Source organism: Arachis stenosperma, chromosome 3 (assembly GCF_014773155.1).
Source record: "Arachis stenosperma cultivar V10309 chromosome 3, arast.V10309.gnm1.PFL2, whole genome shotgun sequence".
Taxonomy (NCBI): domain Eukaryota; kingdom Viridiplantae; phylum Streptophyta; class Magnoliopsida; order Fabales; family Fabaceae; genus Arachis; species Arachis stenosperma.
Window position 1 is genome coordinate 69,742,496 of NC_080379.1, and position 21,716 is coordinate 69,764,211.

Here is a 21,716-nt window from a genome sequence, read left to right on the forward strand (position 1 = left end):
CTGAATTATTCAAGTTTTTTCGTAGTCTCTCATTTACTTTTATTTCAGTCTTTACTTCAACATTTATTTTCTTCAACTAACAAGTATTGAAAAGGTAAAATTTAAAATCTTAAATTTGAATCACAGCAAAAAGGTATATTTTTCTCATTTTTTTTAATTGCTCTCTCAATTTTCTGATTCTATTTTTCCTAATTTTGAACCCTCATTTTCTGATTTGAATGTGGAGATTGTAGGGTATTTTTTTTCGCACCAAAATGGTTGATGTCACTACCTAATGGCTCTAACCATCGAAGAAGTCATTGTGGTGGAAGGGACAACAGGGGTGGTGGATAAGGTGACAACGGCAGCAGCTATGGTGTTGGAGGAGTCGAAGGCAACGGTGGTCCTAGTGAGCGGTGGTTATGGTCGACATGTACGTGATGAACAAAGTGGATTGGATGCGATGTTGGTTGTGCATGCTAGAACTATGGGAATTTTTGGGCATTTTTTAACCGACTGACTAAGAAGTGTTGTGAGATAAGTATTACTGTTGACAGATGCACAATTCATTTTGTTGGATTTGAGATTTGAATATTAGTTGTTTAAAATCTTTTTGTTTTACAAATTGGGTGACTTATTGATTCAATATTTTTGTTTTTTTTCCTTTTTTATAGATTTATAGAATTGTGGTTGAGATATTTTGTTATTTATCTGAATTCTTAATGGTTTAACAAAATTCATTCATTTGCTTCCTAACTTTTAATTTTTATCTCTTTCAAGATTGTTCTACTATTCCTTTTTTGCTGTGATCATCATTTCTCTGTAGATCTTTGCTTTAGCGGTTTAGCCTTCACGATTTTCTATTTTCTGCTACCTTCTTAGCTTAATTCATCGAATTTTTTTCTTTAAATTCTGTATTTTTATTGCTGTCTGCTTATTATTGTCTTTCAACTGCTGATATAACTCTTATTTTTCTGTATTTTATATGTTATAGTGATCTTAGGTAAAAAACCTAGGCTGCCATCTCTTAATGATTTTGTCCTCTTTATTCAATTTTGTACATTGTGTATCTAGCTTTCTAGACAAATAACCATTTATGTTTCTAAAATGAAGTAGGACTAAGAAGTTCTTGAAAGACATGCTCATGTGATTGATAAATCTGATATGATAGAGTCTTTGAGCAATTAAATGGATAAGAAGATTCTATATATCTGCCTTTTCTTTCTTATATGTTTTTTTGAAAAAGTTGTGTGTTGATTTTGATTTGCCTATACATTGTGTTTTGATTTTTTTTTTCATTTGAGGGATATAATTTTAGATTTAAAGCTTTTGGATTATCATATTATTTAATTGATTTCAATGCTTATTACAGAAATATTTACACCATAATTTTTTATGATTTTGGATTAAAAAAATGCATAAGCTATCTCTCCCATATCTTTTTTTTTTACTTTCTCACTTATTGATTTATTTTATGGTTTAAATTATAATTTTTAATTTCTCACCACTTATGATGGGATCTATTGACTCTTTTCTCATAATCATGCTAATTGACATGGAAATATAAAATATGCAGCAGACTTTGTAATTGACACTCCTTAAATTAAAATAGAAGTTGCAAATGGTTATCCTTTATCGTAAAGAGGAACAAGCAGGGTTTGCTTCTTAGGTCCTCCAATAAAGCCATTACTTATGCTCTTGGCACTCTTCTTCAGATTTTTAGAGTTCTAATTTTATTTGCCTATTTTTATTTTGTTGTCATTTATTTTATCCTGAGATTCGAATGATATTTTAATTTGATTATAAAATTTGTATTCTTTTTGTTAGTAATTAGAAGTGAGGACTGGGGTGGTCTCTATAGTGCCCTTAAGCCTTCTATACTTGGAACGGCTGCTTCATAGGTTATCAATTTCAATATAATTCTGTGCTATGATGAATGTGTATTTGTGTTATTATTGTATATACTATACCTGCAGTTGCCAAAAAACTTAATTTTTGGGGTTGGAATGCATATATTTTGTTTGTTGATTTGCTAAACTAAAAATGAATTTAGCACATGTATCTTTAGCACCTTAATCCATGTTATTTATCATCTTAGTTCCACCTTTTCCTATACCTCTCTTGGATTTTATGTTTGCTTTGGAATTTATAATTTCTCTTCATGTTATTCTTGGTATGTTTACTATTTAAATATATATCTTTTTTGGGTAGTTTAGCTGAACTATACATGTCATGTTACATTTTGCAAAGAGACATTTTGGGTATAACAATCTATAGAAATCAAATTTGTGCACTATCTGTTTATTTGGATTATAGGTTTGGTTTGGTAGCAAGCTTATTCTTTCTTTTTTTTGCAGGTTTGGTTTGGTAACTGGTGGACGAAATTGTGATCATCAACAATGGCTCCAAAGACTTAGTGCTCTCAAATGTGAATCACACTTTGTCACAACTCCGCACAACTAACTAGCAAGTGTACTGGGTCGTCCAAGTAATACCTTACGTGAGTAAGGGTCGATCCCACAGAGATTGTTAGTATGAAGCAAGCTATGGTCATCTTGTAAATCCCAGTCAGGCGGATTTAACTGGATTAAGAGATTATTGGTTTAAATAATGATAATAAAATAAATAGAAAATAAAGATAAAGTTACTCATGTAATTCAATGGTGGGAATTTCAGATAGGTGCATGGAGATGCTGTGTTCTTTCTGAATCTCTGCTTTCCTACTTCTTTCTTCCAGTTTTTTTATCACTACTTTCTATGGCAAGCTGTATGTAAGGCATCACTGTTGTCAATGGCTACATCCCATCCTCTCAGTGAAAAAGGTCCAAATGCTCTGTCACGGCACGACTAATCATCTGTCGGTTCTCGATCATGTTGGAATAGAATCCCTTGATTCTTTTGCGTTTGTCGTCACGCCCAACAATCGCGAGTTTGAAGCTCATCACAGTCATTCAATCCCAGAATCCTACTCGGAATACCACAGACAAGGTTTAGACTTTCCGGATTCTCATGAATGCCGCCATCAATTCTAGCTTATACCACGAAGACTCTGATCTCACAGGATGGAAGGCTCAGTTGTCAGGCGAGGGGCTACCATGCGTCGTGTATCAGGAATCCAAGAGATACGCATTCTAGCTTTCGCTTGTAGAACGGAAGTGGTTGTCAGGCACGCGTTCATAGGGATGGATGATGATGAGTGTCACGGATCATCACATCCATCAGGTTGAAGTACGAATGGCATCTTAGAACAGGAATAAATCGAATTGGATAGAAAATAGTAGTAATTCCATTAAAACTTGAGGTACAGCAGAGATCCACACCCTTAATCTATGGTGTGTAGAAACTCCACCGTTGAAAATACATAAGTGATGAAGGTCCAGGCATGGCCGAATGGCCAGCCCCTAAAATATGATGTGAAATTTGAATAATAGGAAAAGGACCAAAGATGTGGTCAAAAGACGACTAATACACTAGTAAAAAGTTCTATTTATACTAAACTAGCTACTAGGGTTTACAAAAGTAAGTAATTGATGCATAAATCCACTTCTGGGGCCCACTTGGTGTGTGCTTGGGCTGAGCTTGATCTATCCACGAGCTGAAGCTTTTCTTGGAGTTGAACGCCAAGTTGTAACGTGTTTTGGGCGTTCAACTCTGGTTCGTGACGTGTTTTTGGCGTTTGACTCCAGAATGCAGCATGGAACTGGCGTTGAGCGCCAGTTTACGTCGTCAAATCCCGAATAGAGTATGGACTATTATATATTTCTGGAAAGCTATGGATGTCTACTTTCCAACGCCGTTGAGAGCGTGCCATTTGGAGTTCTATAGCTCCAGAAAATCTATTTCGAGTGCAAAGAGGTCAGATTCCAACAGCATCAGTAGTCCTTTGTCAGCCTCCTTATCAGAGTTTTGCTCAAGTCCCTCAATTTCAGCCAGAAAATACCTGAAATCACAGAGAAACACACAAACTCATAGTAAAGTCCAGAAATGTGAATTTAGCATAAAAACTAATGAAAACATCCCTAAAAGTAACTAGATCATATTAAAAACTACCTAAAAATAATGCCAAAAAGCGTATAAATTATCCGCTCATCACAACATCAAACTTAAATTGTTGCTTGTCCCCAAGCAACTGAAAATTAATTAGGATAAAAAGAAGAGAATATACTATAAATCCCAAAATATCAATGACTATTAGTTCTAATTAGATGAGCGGGACTTGTAGCTTTTTGCTTCTGAACAGTTTTGGCATCTCACTTTTTCCTTTGAAGTTTAGAATGATTGGCTTCTATAGAAACTCAGAGTTCAGATAGTGTTAATTGATTCTCCTAGTTAAGTATGTTGATTCTTGAACACATCTACTTTTTATGAGTCTTGGCCGTGGCCCTAAGCACTTTGTTTTCCAGTATTACCACCGGATACATAAATGCCACAGACACATGATTGGGTGAACCTTTTCAGATTGTGACTCAGCTTTGCTAGAGTCCCCAGTTAGAGGTGTCCAGAGCTCTTAAGCACACTCTTTTTGCTTTGGATCACGACTTTAACCACTCAGTCTCAAGCTTTTCACTTGGACCTGCATGCCACAAGCACATGGTTAGGGACAGCTTGATTTAGCCGCTTAGGCCTGGATTATTATTTCCTTGGGCCCTCCTATCTATTGATGCTCAAAGCCTTGGATCCTTTTTACCCTTGCCTTTTGGTTTTAAGGGCTATTGGCTTTTTCTACTTGCTTTTTCTTTTTCTTTCTATATTTTTTTTCGCCACTTTTTTTTTCGCAAGCTTCTTTTGCTTTTTCACTGCTTTTTCTTGTTTCAAGAATCAATTTCATGATTTTTCAGATTATCAATAACATTTCTCTTGTTCATCATTCTTTCAAGAGCCAACAATTTTAACATTCATAAACAACAAGATAAAAAATATGCACTGTTCAAGCATTCATTCATAAAACAAAAAGTATTGTCACCACATCAATATAATTAAACTAAATTCAAGGATAATTTTCAAAATTCATGTACTTCTTGTTCTTTTGAATTAAAAACATTTTTCATTTAAGAGAGGTGAAGGATTAATGGAATTATTCATAACTTTAAGACATAGTTACTAACTACTAATGATCATAAAGTAGAGACACAAAACATAAACAAACATATAGCATAAAGGGATTTTCAGCTAAGTGTGTGGACGCACATATCTGTGCATTCGCACAGGTCCCTGCACGTGATTTTTTAATGAAACATATGCTGCGTGATTTTGGGGGGCCTTTGGCCAAATTTTGGAAGGCTTTGATGCTGAAATCAAGTGCTATATGAAGGGAACTTCAAGCCATATGAGAGGGCCATCTTAGAATAGGAAAAACACATAGTAGGAGTAGGAGTAGTGTAGATTAGGAAATTCTCTCTTAGGGTTCTTAGTTAGGGTTTGTAGCATTTTATACTTCAAGTCTTGCTTTTGGATTTTGGAATTTTACATTGTAAGTATTTCTTTAATTGTCTCTTTCAATTACATTACTTGTTCTACACTTTCTCATATTTTTATTTCTCTTGTCAATATTTACTTTGCTTTGTAATTTTGGATTTCTAGTTGTTTAATTTGATGTTTGATGCTTGTTTTATGTTTGTTTGAGTTGCATTTATTGATTTTGATCATTTATGGTTCATAGCTTTTACCATTTTCCCAATTTTGACATGTTTTATGTTCATGACCTCTACGTGTTTGATGAAATGCCAATCTTAGTTATGGGGTAGATTTCCACCCCTTGGATTGGGAAAACTGAGTTTATGGGTTACTGGAGCCATAATGTCCAACATTTAGTGATAATTCTTGGGTTGTTAGTTGTTATTGTTTTCACTAACGCTGGCTTTTTACTAAGGTAATTAGTAAGTTAGTTAGGATTTGTGGATTAATAATAACTATACTCACTTAACTTATCCTTCGATGTTAAGGGTTGACTTAGTGAGATTAATCCATTATAATTATCATAGTTGTGGTTATGGCAAGGAAGAGATTCCATAACTCATCCCAAGTCAATGTTTCATTTATGTTTTGAACCACTTTTCAATCATTTTTATAGTTTTACTTGTTCATATTGCATACATAGTTCTTTTATTCCTTTATTACTTTATCAATTGCAATTTTGTCTCGTTCTTTAACTCCTTTATTTTGTTTGCTTTCGATCATTAAAAACTCCCTTACTTTCTTGCAACCAAAATTGTGCACTTGTTGGCATTAGTTCCTAGAGAGAACGACCTGGGAGTCGAAATACTCTCGGTTATTATTTTCTTTGATTTGTGACAATCCCTTGAATTATAATTTGATTAATGATCAATAGTTGGGTTTGGACTATACTTGCAACGTCAAACCTATTTTAAGTGTGAAAATCCAAACCTATGCTTTTGGTCATTGTGATACACACAACACTTTCAAAGAAGCATGCTATGCACTAGGTCTCTTGCAAGACGACAAAGAATTTATTGATGCTATTCTTGAAGCAAGTACTTGGGCTTTAGCCAACTATGTTTGTGACTTTTTTTTGTCATGCTTCTGATCTCAAATAACGTAGCATGTCCTGATTTTGTTTTGGAAAGATGCTATAAAGAATTATCTGAGGATATTTTATTTGAGCAAAGAAGAATTTATCATGTTCAAGGTATTTAGTTAAAAATTGTACAATTTATGGTTTTAATTTATTTATGGATATGTTATTAACATGAAATTGATACATGTATTAATATAAAAATTATATTTTGTATAGATCTTCATTTGTCTGACGAGCATATCATGAACTTGACCCTTGCAAAAATTGAACACAAGATGCAAGTTAATGGAAGGTCTCTTAAAGAGTTTCCAGCAATGCTCTACCCATCATTAGATCTTTTTCATGGTTTAAAAGATCGCTTATTGTTGGACGAGGTTAATTTTGATCGTTCTTTACTTAAGCAGCAGTATATGCAATCTCTAAAGACCATGACAGATGAACAACGATATGCATTTGACACCATTGTTGATTCCATAAACAATGATCGCGGCGGATTTTTCTTTCTATATGGTTATGGTGGAACAGGCAAGACGTTCATCTAGAATACTCTTTCTGCTTATCTCAGATGTGGTGGGAACATTGTTCTTAATGTTGCTTCAAGTGGCATCACTTCTTTACTACTTCCTAATGGTTGTACTGCTCACTCAAGATTCAAAATACCATTAAGCATCAATGAGGACTCTATATGCAACATAAAACTGGGAACACCTATTTGTAAACTTAGTTGTAAAGCAAAGCTTATTATATGGGATGAGGCTCTAATGTTAAGCAAGTATTGTTACAAAACTCTTGACAAGTCTTTAAAAGACATTCTTCACTTTCAGCCATCGTTTAATCCAAATCTTCCATTTGATGGCAAAGTTGTTGTACTTGGCGGAGATTTCAGGCAAATTCTTCCAGTAATACCTATGGGTTCACGGCAAGATATTGTGCAAGCATGCATTAGTTCATCTTATCTATGGGATTTTTGCGCAGTCTTAAAGCTTTCAAAAAATATGAGGCTTACTGCTGGTGGTATGGTTGAAGTTGACGATGATATCAAAGCTTTTGCAGATTAGTTAATTCAAATTGGGAATGGATTGGCAGGTGATTCAACAGATGGCGAGTCGGAAGTAGTCATCCCTAAAGACATACTTGTTGATGATACTGATGATGGATTTTAGAATTTGGTTACATTTGTCTACACAGGATTATTGATGAACTTGGATAACATTAGTTATTTCAAAGAGCGCACGATTCTGGCGCCCATTCTCGAAGTTGCCCATGAGGTCAATAACACAATTATGGAATATATTAGTAGTGATGAAAAAGTTTATCTTAGTTCAGACTCATTATGTGCTGAAGAGGGCAACATGGAATACGAGTTGGATGCTATTACAAATGATGTTCTAAATTTGATAAATTGCTCAGGCTTGTCCAACCATCAGTTGAGACTCAAAATTAGTGTACCTATGATGCTTCTAAGGAATATAGACTAAAGTAATGGACTTTGCAATGACACTTGATTACAGGTTTGTAGACTTGGAAATCATGTAATTGAATGCAACATCTTAACAGGAGACAAGTGTGGTGAAGTAGTTCTCATTCCACGCATGAATATGGCTCCAAATAATGAAACTCTACCTTTCAGGTTTCAACATAGACAATTTCCTTTGGTAGTCTCTTTTAGAATGACCATAAATAAATCTCAAGGTCAAACTTTGAGCACAGTTGGTTTATACTTACCTAGACCTGTTTTTACACACGGACAATTATACTTGCGTTATCTAGGGTAAAGTCTAGAGAGGGTTTGAGAGTTTTGATAAAGAATAATGGATCACTAAGTGATGATTCTACCTTAAATGTTGTATATAGGAAAGTTTTTCAGAATCTCTAATGACGTGCTTTAAAGTTTTTATGCTTTGTATAATTAGGATGTTGTTGCATTTTTTTGCAACTTTTCTTTCTTTTTTAGGTTGTAGGAATTTTTTTATAGTCAGTAACTATATAGATCTTTATTTTTGAGTGTTCACTTTTTTTTAACATTATGTTATTTTTTTAGTAATTTTTGTTAGAGTTAACTTAATATTTATTGTCATTTTCAAGTGAAGATCATAATTTATTTAATTTGTTGTCTATGTGTTAAGTGTGCAATTATATATAATATGTGTTAAAGAGAAATTCAGCAGAATCGTATGTTTTTTTGTGATTAAAATTTATTCTATACTGTAGTAAATTAAAGCAGTGGTTTAGTTCAGTATTTTTCGTGCTTAGCACAGGTCATGCACTAGTAAACATTTTAAAAATGACATTGAAATATCATTACTCTAATATCAAAATTTTCAACTAAATGAAGTGATAAAACTAAACTTATTTTAAGAAAATTTGAGTTGCAAATTCACAAATTTTAATAGAAAAGAGAATAAATGGAAAAATTAGTAGATAACACTGCAAAATTAAGTAGAATAAGTGCAAAAATTCGAAAGAAAATGAACAAATTTATTTACGTAGAAGAAGAAGACGACGATAATGATAACGATAACAATGATGACAATGATAATGACGGTGATGGAGGAGGTGGAGAAAGAAAAATGAAAAGAAAAAATCAAATGAGGGGAGGAGGATGATGACTAAGAAAGTGGAGAAAGAAAAAAAGAAAAGAAGTTAAATAAGAGGAGGAGGAGGAGGCGGCAAAAACGAAAGAGAAAAATGAAAAAAAAAAAGCAGTAATAATAAGAATGTATAAGTAAGTAAAAAAAAGAAAAAATATATTAAAAAAGATAAAATAAATATCATGTAAAAAATAATTATATCAACTTAGTTAAGTAATTTATTTTTTTTTATCAAAAATAGAAGACTTAAACTCGCAACTTTTTAAATGAGTATGGAGAGATTATACCATTTGAGTTATTACTCATGGAGAGTTAAATAATTTACTTGGCCGTCGATATTATTGTAAACTTTATGCCTAGAGTTTGTTAAAAATTATTTTTCTAATAAATTGATAAATGGTAAGTATTTTAGAATTAGAAAAATATTTTAAGATATATTTTTGTTTTGTCATTTATTATCTAGGAATTTGGTCCATGTTTCGCCTAGGCCCAAGCCCGAAACAAGGTTCTCGTTTCAAGTTTCAACTTTAGGATCGTCATTTCATATCCTTCTCGTATACCCAACGCCGAGCTATAAAAGAGGGACCAAGTAACAGAAAATTTGAAAAAATAATGATAAGAAAATATAGAAATGCTCTCAGTTCACTCTTGTGGATGTTGCCGTGTTTTCGCTGCAAGAGCAATCCAATTTCAAACCACACCTTCGCTCTTCTTCTCTACTCCGAACTATAAATCTCGTGCTGGCACTGCGCGAAGAGTCGCCGCTAGTTCTGGCTTCGCCGGAGACTCAGGCTCTGATTTGAGGCAGGAAACCATCGCCGATACAAGGACGAACTATGCCGGTGTTCGGCTGGAGGAGACGGTGGATAACGGAATCAGATCTGGAAAACTGAGACTCGATAGTTGGATCTCTTCTCGCATCAGCGGAATCAGTAGAGCTCGCGTTCAATCGAGCATCAGAGCTGGACTAGTTCAAGTCAATGGCCGCGTCGTTGATAAGGTAATTTCTCAAGTCAATGGCCGCGTATGTGCGATTATTTTTGTCTGTGAAAGTGTGTTTCAGCTGTAAAGAACTTCGTGTCAATATGATTAAACTTATCGGTAGTGACTACTGACTAGTAAACTGATTTTGATTCTGATGCTGATTTTTGTTTTCATCTCGCTTACTATTTTGGAACGACAGCTATGAGTGTAGCTTATTCTGTGTATAGTAGTTTGTTTCAATTTTCATGTTTCAACGGCAACACAAAAATTGAACTAGGATAATTGAATCTTAGTTCTGAACTGCCGGTGGCATAATTATGTTTGTTCATTAGACTTATTATGGATATTCTATATATCTGGAGTGGTCATGGTTCTGGTTTATCCCTGTTAATAATGTATGATTTATGGTTTATTGATGAACATGAGATGTGGAAATGATTAACTACACTCTTAAGATATTTGTTAGATGACGCTCATAAATCTGAATTGTTTGGCTGTGGAAATGATAAGCTACGCCTCATAATGCTAGCTTTCTTTGTTGCAGCAAGAAACTTGTTTAACTGATTTGATGCACTCAGCGTAACATGTTCCAAACAGCAGTAGTTGGGCTTTAATCCCAAATCTTTTGATAAAAAATAAACTGGATCCTTGGTCTCTTGATGCCTGATATCTGGTGTCCTCTGTTAATTGTTTAATTTGCATATGAGCTACATAGACTTGTGACACCAACTTTTAATTGGTGATGCTTGCTTGAGCAGGTTTCCTTCAATGTAAAAGCTGGGGATGAGATATCATGCACAATTTCTGAGTTGCAGACTTTGCGAGCTGTGCCAGAAAATATACCGTTGGATATAGTTTATGAAGATGAGCATGTGTTAGTCATAAATAAACCTGCACACATGGTAATTCTCTATATCTACCCAAGTGTTTTTCTTCTTTTTTAATTAATAATAAATCATTAGTCATGTACTTACTGAGTTGGTTCTGTGTTTGGTGAAGGTTTGGCTTTTTGTTTGTAAGTTGATTCTACTGATTTTTAAACCACCTGAGACTTCTGTAAAGTTTGAATTCCAATGTTTATCTTGATTACTCCAATGTTTAAGGCACATGAGAAATGGTTAAAAGGGCAAAGTGATACCTGCTAAGTCATATTACTGACATCGAAATTTTGTTATATGTGTAACATAGGTTGTGCATCCAGCACCTGGGAATACATCTGGAACATTAGTCAATGGCATTCTTCACCATTGTAACCTTCCGAATGTTGAATATTCTAAAGAGGAAGCTCTTTCAAATACTGAAGATTCTGACGATGAGTTTAATAGCTTCTATACTAATGTAAGTTCTTGTGAAGGATTATCTTCTAGGCCAGCTGTGGCATCCATTCGCCCAGGGATTGTACACAGATTGGATAAAGGCACAAGTGGGTTACTAGTTGTTGCAAAGGTGATTCTGGCAGCCTCAAAACTTATGGCTAGTGCCCACCTCTAGTAAAGTAACAAATTCTTGTTAATACTTCAAAAATTTAACATTTAGCTAAATGTACTTTGATATTAGGATGAACATTCTCATATGAAATTGTCGGAACAATTTAAGCTACGTACAATCAAGAGGGTGTATGTTAGCCTTACTGCAGGGCTACCCACTCCTGTTGCTGGGCGTGTTGAGGTTCCTGTTGGTCGTGATCCTAATAACCGGCTTCGTATGACTGCTGTAGCTGGATCACTCAATCCTAGAAAATCCCGGCATGCTGCTAGTAGGTGATTTATGGTACTTTTACACTTAAACATGTGCTGCATAAAATTGATACTAAATTTGAGTTCGCTTTTATTCAAACCATGTGTCCTTGTTAATTAGCTTTGTTATTTGTATTACAATTTTCTAGTGGAAGTAGGTTAACGTAGCTGGCTAGCAATTATAGCAATTATAGTCTTCTAATCAACCGGTTAAAACTAAAGAGAACAGTTGAAATATTTCAGCTTTTGTGATGTATTTATGTCATCAGTCATTGTTTTTGGTTTGCTTTCTTTAGTACTCAAGTGTTTATTTGAGATAAAGTTTCATAACAAATGAAATGCTGTCATCTAAATGTTTAAACATATCCGTCAGGTACAAGGTAATTGAGATACTTGCCAGGGGTGGTTGTGCGTTGGTCGAGTGGAAGTTGGAAACTGGACGCACTCATCAGGTACTTCTACAAAAATGTTACATTGCACAAAGATTATGCCCCCTTTGCCCTTGTGAAGTGTGATTTTGGATCGAAGCATGTGAAAATATTTTACTGACTCAGTTTCTTATCGCTTCAGGCTTTGATTATTTCTCTTTTTGCAGATCCGTGCTCATGCCAAGTACTTGGGAGTTCCTCTTCTGGGTGACGAGGTTTATGGAGCAACGAGGAGCATGGTCCTTTCACTGCTTCGTCCCAGGACACCCTCCGGTTTACATAGCAAAATTGTACAAATGGTTTCCAGAATAGATAGACCATGTCTTCATGCTTTGACTCTCGGGTGAGAGGATAACGGCCTCTTTTAGTTTCCTCGCTAAAAAGTCTTTAGCAAGAGGTTCATGTCATTCATGACTGTGATTTATGAAACTTGATAAAGCCGCTGGTTTTTCCTGTTGTTTTGCAGGTTTAAGCATCCCCATACGGGGCAAGAGGTGCACTTTTCGTGCGAACCACCTGCAGACTTTGATGAGATTTTAAACCAACTTCGCAAGATTAGCAATGAGGGGGCTTTCTTCACAAAGCATTCAATTTCATAACGGGACCCTGTAAGCTTATAATTAGATGGCGGTGTTTTGTTCACTCTATGTGGTCTTGATCGCCTTTTTATGGATATTCTCTCTTTTGGATTAGATATGAGAGAGTCTTGGAACCATAAGGAAAAGAACATATCAAAATTTTTAAAAATAAAAACATCTGAAAGTTAAAAGAAATATATAAAATCAAATTCACCAAAAAAATAGGTATAGTAATTTTTTTTAATAATTTTTTAGTTCTTAGTGTTTTTAGAGGATTTACAGTTTATAATTTAAAATTTTAAATGAAAACGTAATTTTAAAAAAATATTTGATATTAATTGAAAAGATGTTAATTTTTAATTGAATTCATAAATAAATAATATATTATTGAAAATAAAGAATTTTGATAAAAATAATAAACCGATCTACCTAGACTTTTTTTCCCCCTTGAAGAGAACTTATCCACATATTCTAGCTTATTCTGAATTTTTTTTCCTACTTTAAATTGTAAATTGGAGCATTAATTTGTAAATCACAACGTTGTACTTTCTTGTTCCTACTTCAGAGTAAATTTATAAATTCACATAACTTTTATATTGCAGAAATTAGCGCTAGATAAAGAGATTGAAGTTAATCCATGTAGGGGTGAGTAGGGGTAGCGGATATCTGATTACTTGTTCGAATTCGAACCGAACTAATTAAATTGGTTCTGGAACTAATGGATAATAGATTCAACCCGAACTAAATTGATGGTCTTTGTTAGTGATTGGTTCGGGTATCGGCTCTGGAGGTGCGGAACTCGAACCAACTCGCGAACTCGATCATATATTAATTAAATAAAAAATAAAAAATATATATGACTTTTTCATTAGATAGATTATTCACTATTAATATGTTTGGATTTTAATGAGTTTAATTTTTAATGTATTTGGTATTTAACATGTTTGGATTATTTCTATTGATACATGTTTGTTGTACTTGTTGAATTTTTAAAATAAAAATTTGATTTTTTTATGAATTTCAAAGTCATTAGGTACTCAATTATCCGAATCGAACTAATCTGTTTTTAATCGGTTTGGTTTGGTTCGGGTACGTATACAAAAAATATAAATTTAAATTAAACCGAACCAATTATATTTTAATTAATTCGGTTCTAATTTTACTATAAATCCAAACCAAACCGACCCGTGCTCATCTCTAAATCCATGTAAAACAATAATCGATAAAATAGTTCATTATCTCTTAAAACTTCAAACAGTATGTTAGTCCCATTAACAACCTATTTTTTAAAAAATATTAGTGCATGGTCTCGTGCGTTGGCGGCCATGGTTATACAAATGAAATTCCTACATAATTTGAATTTGGGATAAATACTTTTTTCATCCCAAGGTATAAGGTCGAAATCAAAATCGTCTTCGACCTTTTTTTCTTATTAAAATCATCCTCAACGTTACAAAATGTTATAAAATCATTCTTTTTTTACTTTAATTTTATTTTTTTTACCAAATTACCCTTTATTATTAAAAAATTATAAAATAAAATAAATATAAAATAAATAAATAAAAAAATAAGAAAAGGGGGTGGGACTGGGGAGAGAAAGAAAGGGAGGGGGGAGGCCGCGAAAAAAAGGGGGGAGGGGAGAGAAGGGAGACCGCCGCCCTGCCCTGCTGCTTTGCCGTCCTGCCGTACCACACCGCACCACCGCACGACCATCTTCTTCTTCTTCTTCTCCATACCGCCGCACCACCGCACCGCACCACCGCTTCTTCTTCTTCTTCTGTGAACTGGATTTTTGATGAAATTTGTTGTTGCTGATGAAATTTGTTGTTGCTGAAATTTGAATTTCTGAATTTTTGATGAAATTTGTTGTTGATGAAATCTGTTGATGATGATGATGACCATGAAAAGAGGGGCATGAGGAAGGGGGTGGGGGTTACGGTGAGGGAGTGTGGTGAGGGGGTGGGGGGTTACGGTGAGGGAGTGTGGTGAGGGGGTGGGGGGTTACGGTGAGGGGCTTGATGCTGGTGGTGGTGGTGGTGGTGGTAATGTTGGTGGCAGTGGAGGTGGTGTGGTGAGGAAGGTGAAGAGGAGAATGATGATGATGAGGGTATTTTGGTCCAAAAATTCGGAAAAAGATGATTTTAAAGCGTTTTTGAACGTTGAGAATGATTTTAATAAAAAAAGGTCGGGGACGATTTTGATTTCGACCCCATACCTTGGGGACGAAAAAAGTACTTATCCCTTTGAATTTTGAGAATCCCGTTTCATAATTGATATGAAAGATATGCTTGAACTAGTTTGTTTTGTAAATAAATAATTTAAATGTTTTATTTACATATATAAATAATTTGGAGATACTTTATTGGTTTGTGTTTTATTATTTATTTCATTTACAATAAAAATGAGTTAATTATAGGCATATTTCTTTTATACTATAAACGAAATAAGATATAAATTTAATTAAAGGTGATTCAAGTGCAAACAAAATAAAATTAGGGTGTACAGTTAAGCAAACGAGATATAAAAAAAGTGATATCGAGTTTAATATAAATGAGATACGGAAAATATCATCTCGTTTTGTGTAAACCAGATATAAAACGGCAATTTTTTTAGCTATATAAGGAGATGCAAGTAATAGCATTCTTCACAAAAATTACACTCGTACTTCTGAATTTTTTCAGTAAGTTGATTAATAATGTCCAGTAGGAGTATGTTTTTGTGAGTGTATATCCTAATTGTCACATAAGAAATAATGAAAAATGAATTGTATTTGAGTGTGAGAGTCTGATTCTTTTGCGCACTCATTGTTTGCATTATTTGTTTGCGTTAAAGAGCCTAATATTAATGGACATGAACCATACCTATTAACTTACCACCACATGCAACAAGAAAAAAAAATAAATGTGATCATATGCAAAAATAATATTAATTAATAAAAAAAAAGACTAAATGAAAAGCTAATAAATATATATACATCACAGCCAACGGAAAAAGGTCGACGCTTGCCTATCAAATGGGCACCATATAGGAAATTGATGGTATATCCACGACATTAGCAGTGACATGCATTCCGTGATGTCTGCTGTAGTGCAATGTGCTGCAAAGCACAACAAGTGATAAGTAAATGTAAGCACCACAGATCTCCAACACAGACCGCGACATTGATCAAAGTCGACCAACAAGGGGAGCCACTTATATGAACAAGATTGTTTGTCTTATCTATCATTGGGTAACCCTAATTAATAGCATGATGTAACAACTCATGTATTGGCAGAGAGTGTCGGGATTTGGCTTAACTAGAATATGCCGCACTCTGTCCCTAAGCGACATGACCATGATAGAAAACAACTCTTTCCTCTTCTTCGACTGCTGAGGAGCCTAGCATCAAGAAGCTCTTCTACATAATCCCAAGTTGGGTGTTGATACCATGTTTGAAAGTCCCTCAAGCAACTGTTCACTAAGTTTCCATCAATGTGTAATCTTAGGTGGTATGCCACATTCTACAGGGTGATGGTACATTTACCTTATGGCTGGTGAAAAGTGTAGGCCACCGGACGCCAACGCTCAAAGAATGTAGACATTAGGGTGTTGTGAAACATAAAGTCTATGAGATGCACTATGTCACCAAAACCAACCTCCCTCGTGTATGGGAGAATGACGTCTGGTGGTGCAAGAGTGTGACTAACTCGTCTAAGAAGTAGAAAGCGAGGCCTCTATAAAAATAAAAAAAATCATTGGCATATTCAATATAAACTCTGCCTATATTACACTTGCGGTACATAGCCGGTCCCAAACCCGAATAAAGGAGGAGGGTTGTGTTAGGTTTTCAACAACCAAAATAAAAACCTAGTCGAACCCCCATGACATGAATCAAAGACATTATTGCGCTAAAGTTAGGTCGTTGCCCGGAAGCAACGCGTTGTATGGCTCGAGTACGGTGTCAAATGAGCAAGAGCCGCTGCATCGGTGCTCAGATGTAGTGTTAAATGAGCAAGGGTTCCCGAATTTTCGTGAACGGACGAGGGTAAATAAGCTAGTTCACAAAGTAAAACGTATCAACCCCGGCCCACAACTGCTTCAACTCATCGATCAGAGGCTGTAGGTAGACATCTATGTCATTGCGAGGCATTTTAGGACTAGAAATAATCATAGAGAGAATAAAGATGGTTTGTTTCATGCAAATCCATGGGAGTAAGTTATACAGAATAAGAATCACTGGCCATATTAAGTACTTTGAACTGAGGTTTCCATATTATGTATTTAGAAAAAAAAAAAGAAAATTGGTGAAAATTTTTTTAATTTGAAATAAGGAATGTATAGATAAAAATAAAATAGAAGAAAATGAGTTATTGTTATGACAGATTGATTGCAAAGTAAAATAGTGGAAGTTTTTTTATTTGAAATAATTATAGATCATACATGGAAAGAAAAGATGACAAGTGGTTTAAAAATGAAATAATAACTGCTGTTTATTAAGGACAATATTAAAAAATAAAATTAGACACTAAAACCTATATTTTGCCATTATATATTGTTATAGATAAGATAATATCAAGAATTTTAGTGATAAGGCTAAAGAAGATTTTGGATATGATTGTATCTCCAATTCAAAGTGACTTTGTAGGAGGAAGGCTGAAACAAGATAATATTATTATTGTTTACGAAGTTTTTTTAGAATTACTAAAAAAGAAAAAGAGGGGATAAAATGTCTGACAATTAAGCTAAATATAAATAAAGCATATGATTGATTAGAATGAGATTGTTTGAAAATAGTGTTAAAGGCTTTTGATTTTTGTAAAAAATGGGTTAGGTTATTTATGAGCTGTAAGGAGCATCCTACAGATTTAATATTAATTGAAAACTCACAACAAAAATCAAGCTACAAAGAGGATTAATGTAAGGAGACCTATTATCACCTTATTTGTTTATTATAGCAGTAGAAGTTTTCACAATTTTAATGGACAAAGCTAAAAAGGGAAAAAATATTACAAGAATAAAGTTAACTCCTAATGCCCTTAACATAACCCATCTATTATTTGTAGATGATTGCATTATTTTTTTCAAAGCAAAAAAGAAAGTAATATATCCATTAATACAAATTTGAATGCCTACACAGAAGTATCTGGCCAAAGAGTAAATCTAAAAAGATCTAATTTTTTCTTTAGACTAAGTATCAATTTAAACCAGAATAAACATTGAGGAGATTTTAGGAATTACCTCTTGGGATAATCCATGAAAATACTTAGGGTTACCAGCAAAATGGAAACGATCAAAATCCAAAGCCCAATAGTGGATTGAAGAAAAGGTATTAAAAAAGATTAAATGGTAGAAGAAAAAATTACTTAAATAAGTTGGGAAAGAAGTCCTTATTAAGACAATGATTCAAGTAATACCTACATATGCTATGAATGTGGTGAAGTTTCTAAAATTTTTTTGTAAGAAATTGAAAAGTAAAATAGCTAGATTTTGGTGGGCTAGTACCGGAAAAGAAAGAGAAAATTTTAAAAAAAGATTGGAAAAGTATAACTACAAGCAAGAAAGAGAGGATTGGGATTCAAGGATTTAGAGAGTCAAAACATTGCTTACTTAACAAAGCAAGTATGAATATTAGCCGAAAATCAGGACTCGATATGGCTAAGTATCCTAAAAGAATTATACTTCTCAGGTGAAAGAGTTTGGGAGGCTAAAACTTAAGAGAAGATTTGTGGGTGTAAAAAAATTTAGTGAAAGGAAATGACTTTATTAAGAGAAATAGAAGATGTAATATAAGAGATGATAGCAAAATTGATGTGTGAAAAGATAATTGAATTGTGGAAAAGATTCACATATCAGGATTTCAAGATAATAGAGCAACAAAGATAAAGAATTTGTTTGTAGAAGGGGAAGGATAAAATGAAAGAATTATTCAATACATTTTTTTCTTAGAGCTAAAAGAAGCAGTCCTACACACACACACACACACGTGAATATAGTAAATAAAAAAGATTGTTTTATTTGGCCACATAACTTTGATGAAAAATATTCAGTAAAATCAAGATATTATATTGCGAGAGAGGAAAAAGATACGAGGGAAAAGAAACAAAAATCTTTGAGTGAGAATAATAAGGAGGTGTAGGAATGAGATATGGAGAATGCAAATCCCAAACAAAATAAATTTTTTTCTATGAGAAATTGTACATAATATATTGCAGTGGGCATTAACCTATTTAAAATTACTAATAATCCTATATGTAGGATTTACAGAGAAAAAGAAAAAACTTTAGAGCATGCTATCTTTCTATGTCCATGGACAAGATCCACATGGTTTAGAGCGAAAATTCAGGTAGTACCAACAGCATGAACAATAAGATCATTTGGACAATGGATATTCCAAACAATTAGAAAAATAAAACTTGAAGGGAAAGAAATGTAGGAAGAGTTGATTGGAAATATGGAATTAATGTGCTAGACAATTTAAAAATAACAAAATGAATATATGTACCAAGACAAAGAAATGAATCCAAACATAACAATGGAAGACTGGCTCCCAAACACTTGGACATCACGGCTGCCTACAACAATATCATTAGTTGTGAAAAGAGAAATGTGACAAGTTGATGGATTTAGGAGAAGAGCAGGGAATAATAAAGCTAAGAATGGGTTAGGTCACTGGCTTTTAACACCATCTAATCATCAAGGCTGAGTAGTTGTAGGAACCAAGACGAACCTAGATCTTAGAGGAGCGGTAGCCGGTAATAAGGGAGAAGTAGCATTGTCGGTGAGAAGGATCTTAACAGAAGTTAATCCTAGCGGTGTGATGGACACACTAGACGAGGTAAAGACAACCGTTGATGAAGATATGAGCAGCAAAATGGAAACAACAATAGCCAAAGAAGCAAGGACCGAAGGAAGTATTATCGGAATTTAAAGTACTGGCGGAGAAAAGGTTGTGTGGAGAGCTCGTTCTCTCAATCCTCTACGGTAGAGCTTCCTTGAGGACACCGCCAATGGAGAGATTCGATCGGAAAACGCAGCATCATCTTCATTTATTCCATATTCAAAGAACATGGGAGATTCCGTTGGGAAGAGTCCTACAACAATGACTATGAAGAGCTTTCTCTGTGCGATGAACCAAAGAAATAAAGAATTACAAGTAACGATGGGGATCTGAGAATGGATAAGGGTGGCAGGAATACTCGAACCCACGGATACCCGAGCCGCATCTACCAGGTTGGGGCGGGTTTAAACCTGGCTCGAGGCGGACAGGTTTTGATCGGGGCGGGTAGGGTCAAGGTCAGGGTAAACTCGCCCGTACCCGCCCCGGAGTACATAATATATACATGTTTTTAGAGATTAGGATTTTTAAGTGCCTCTACCAACCATCAGACCCCAACTCCTACGTCTTCTTCTTCTTCCTCATAGAACCAAAGCTCCTTGTAGCTTAGCTCAGCCTCTCATCTCCTCCCCGCCATTACGCCGTTGCCGCAACTCGTTGCCGTCGTCACAACTCCTTGGTGTCACCGCTTAGTCCCGTTGCTCCTTCATGTCGCTGCTCAGCTCACACAGCTCCGTAAGTTCCACTCTCTCTTGCTCTCTCGCGCTCTCTATCTTTCCATCATTGTGAGATATAATTTCTTCTCTTGTTCTTCCACATATTCATCGCTTAGTAGTCGTCCCTGTGAGATTGACCATCGCCATTGCATGTGAGCCTGTCACCGGAGCCTTTTTTTTCTCTATTTTTGGCCGTCAGTAAGTCTCTGAGCCCTTTTATCTTTGCAGATTTGCCATCCCACAAGCATGCTCTACCATCTCTGCAAAAAATACAGGAAGCTCAGTTTGAAATAACTACAAAAAAAATTGAACTGCAAATTTGGCAAATAATGAACAACAACCTATAACAAAAAAAAATCTGATATATCAATTATTATTCAAAAAAATATACTTACATGTTTATCGTGTGAACACAATTGAATTAAGTGTACATATGACATTTCATGATTTTGCATTGAAACTAGTCTTATGGTGAAGATGATTTTTAATTAATTATCCTTATGTGCATACTGTTATCAATTTAATTTGGCTACCATTAAAATATTTTAAATTTGTTTCGGTAATTTTACTAACCTTCTAATAATAACTGATGAATAAATAGTCAACCATATCCAAAAATGAAATGATATCAAACTCAAACTTAAGGCAATCATGCCTAAAATCATACGATTAAATTTGACAATATTCAAAAAATGAAAATGAATTGAGTTGATAGGTGAATGCAGTGTGTAATACTTGTGATAGGTATGATTTTCACTATTTTGTCATGTTTAGTGATTATAGAGACATATATATAACATATGATAATTTAATATGTTAATATGTGTGATTGTAGAAACTCTACAAGTAACAGATAATAATGTCTCAAATTCAGAAGGATCAACTCCTATTAAAAGTGATAATAAGGCTAATGTTAGGAGTGCTACTGTTGAGTTTTTCAAGCACCTTCTTTGTTAATACACATTGTTAATTACTTTCATAGGATACATACTATTAATTAATTTAAGGATATGTAATGGGTTGAATTATTATTCTTTACATATTCTGATTTGTTGATTTGATGTGCCAAGTGCAAACTATAGGAAGAAGTTCCACAAGGAGTGTCTTAAACCCTTACAAGGTGGGTTAATATTGGTTGAGAAAGATTTCAAAGCCATTGAAAAAGCATGAGAGGAAGCATTTGCCAAAATTTACACCAAGTTATTGAAACGGTAAAGTCAATAAACTAGTCTACAAAGTAGGGAATCCATAAAATGTGTCTAATTGAATTGATTTCTATATTGGTACGATTCAATTGAAGGTTTAGATAGTATTTCATTTTTTAAAGGCTTGAAATGAATAGAGAGGAGGATGAA

The 21,716-nt window shown here is 34.3% G+C and overlaps 2 protein-coding genes across 2 annotated transcripts; both read left to right on the top strand.

Moving 5' to 3' along the window:
- The first annotated feature begins 274 nt into the window (after window positions 1-274).
- LOC130966238 (uncharacterized) lies at window positions 275-7,572 on the top strand. The gene is made up of 4 exons (XM_057891024.1): window positions 275-412; window positions 6,308-6,470; window positions 6,731-7,046; window positions 7,080-7,572. Exons 1-4 carry the CDS (start codon window positions 275-277, stop codon window positions 7,570-7,572), a joined length of 1,110 nt encoding a protein of 369 aa, XP_057747007.1.
- A 2,142-nt stretch (window positions 7,573-9,714) lies between these two features.
- On the top strand, window positions 9,715-13,110 carry LOC130967398 (RNA pseudouridine synthase 2, chloroplastic). The gene is made up of 7 exons (XM_057892235.1): window positions 9,715-10,105; window positions 10,848-10,991; window positions 11,278-11,535; window positions 11,647-11,849; window positions 12,199-12,277; window positions 12,421-12,596; window positions 12,720-13,110. The coding sequence occupies exons 1-7, from the start codon at window positions 9,737-9,739 to the stop codon at window positions 12,850-12,852; spliced, it is 1,362 nt and encodes a 453-aa protein (XP_057748218.1). The 5' UTR covers window positions 9,715-9,736; the 3' UTR covers window positions 12,853-13,110.
- Window positions 13,111-21,716: the final 8,606 nt, after the last annotated feature.

What these genes read in the sequence shown, in the direction of transcription:
- LOC130967398 (XM_057892235.1), top strand. Translation starts at nt 9,737, where the DNA reads ATGCTCTCAGTTCACTCTTGTGGATGTTGCCGTGTTTTCGCTGCAAGA. An exon ending in TCCCGGCATGCTGCTAGTAG is followed by an intron (nt 11,850 to 12,198) that starts GTGATTTATGGT and finishes CATATCCGTCAG; the next exon opens with GTACAAGGTAATTGAGATAC. An exon ending in AAACTGGACGCACTCATCAG is followed by an intron (nt 12,278 to 12,420) that starts GTACTTCTACAA and finishes CTCTTTTTGCAG; the next exon opens with ATCCGTGCTCATGCCAAGTA.
- LOC130966238 (XM_057891024.1), top strand. Translation starts at nt 275, where the DNA reads ATGGCTCTAACCATCGAAGAAGTCATTGTGGTGGAAGGGACAACAGGG. An exon ending in TGATGCTATTCTTGAAGCAA is followed by an intron (nt 6,471 to 6,730) that starts GTACTTGGGCTT and finishes TATTTTGTATAG; the next exon opens with ATCTTCATTTGTCTGACGAG. An exon ending in TATGGTGGAACAGGCAAGAC is followed by an intron (nt 7,047 to 7,079) that starts GTTCATCTAGAA and finishes TGCTTATCTCAG; the next exon opens with ATGTGGTGGGAACATTGTTC.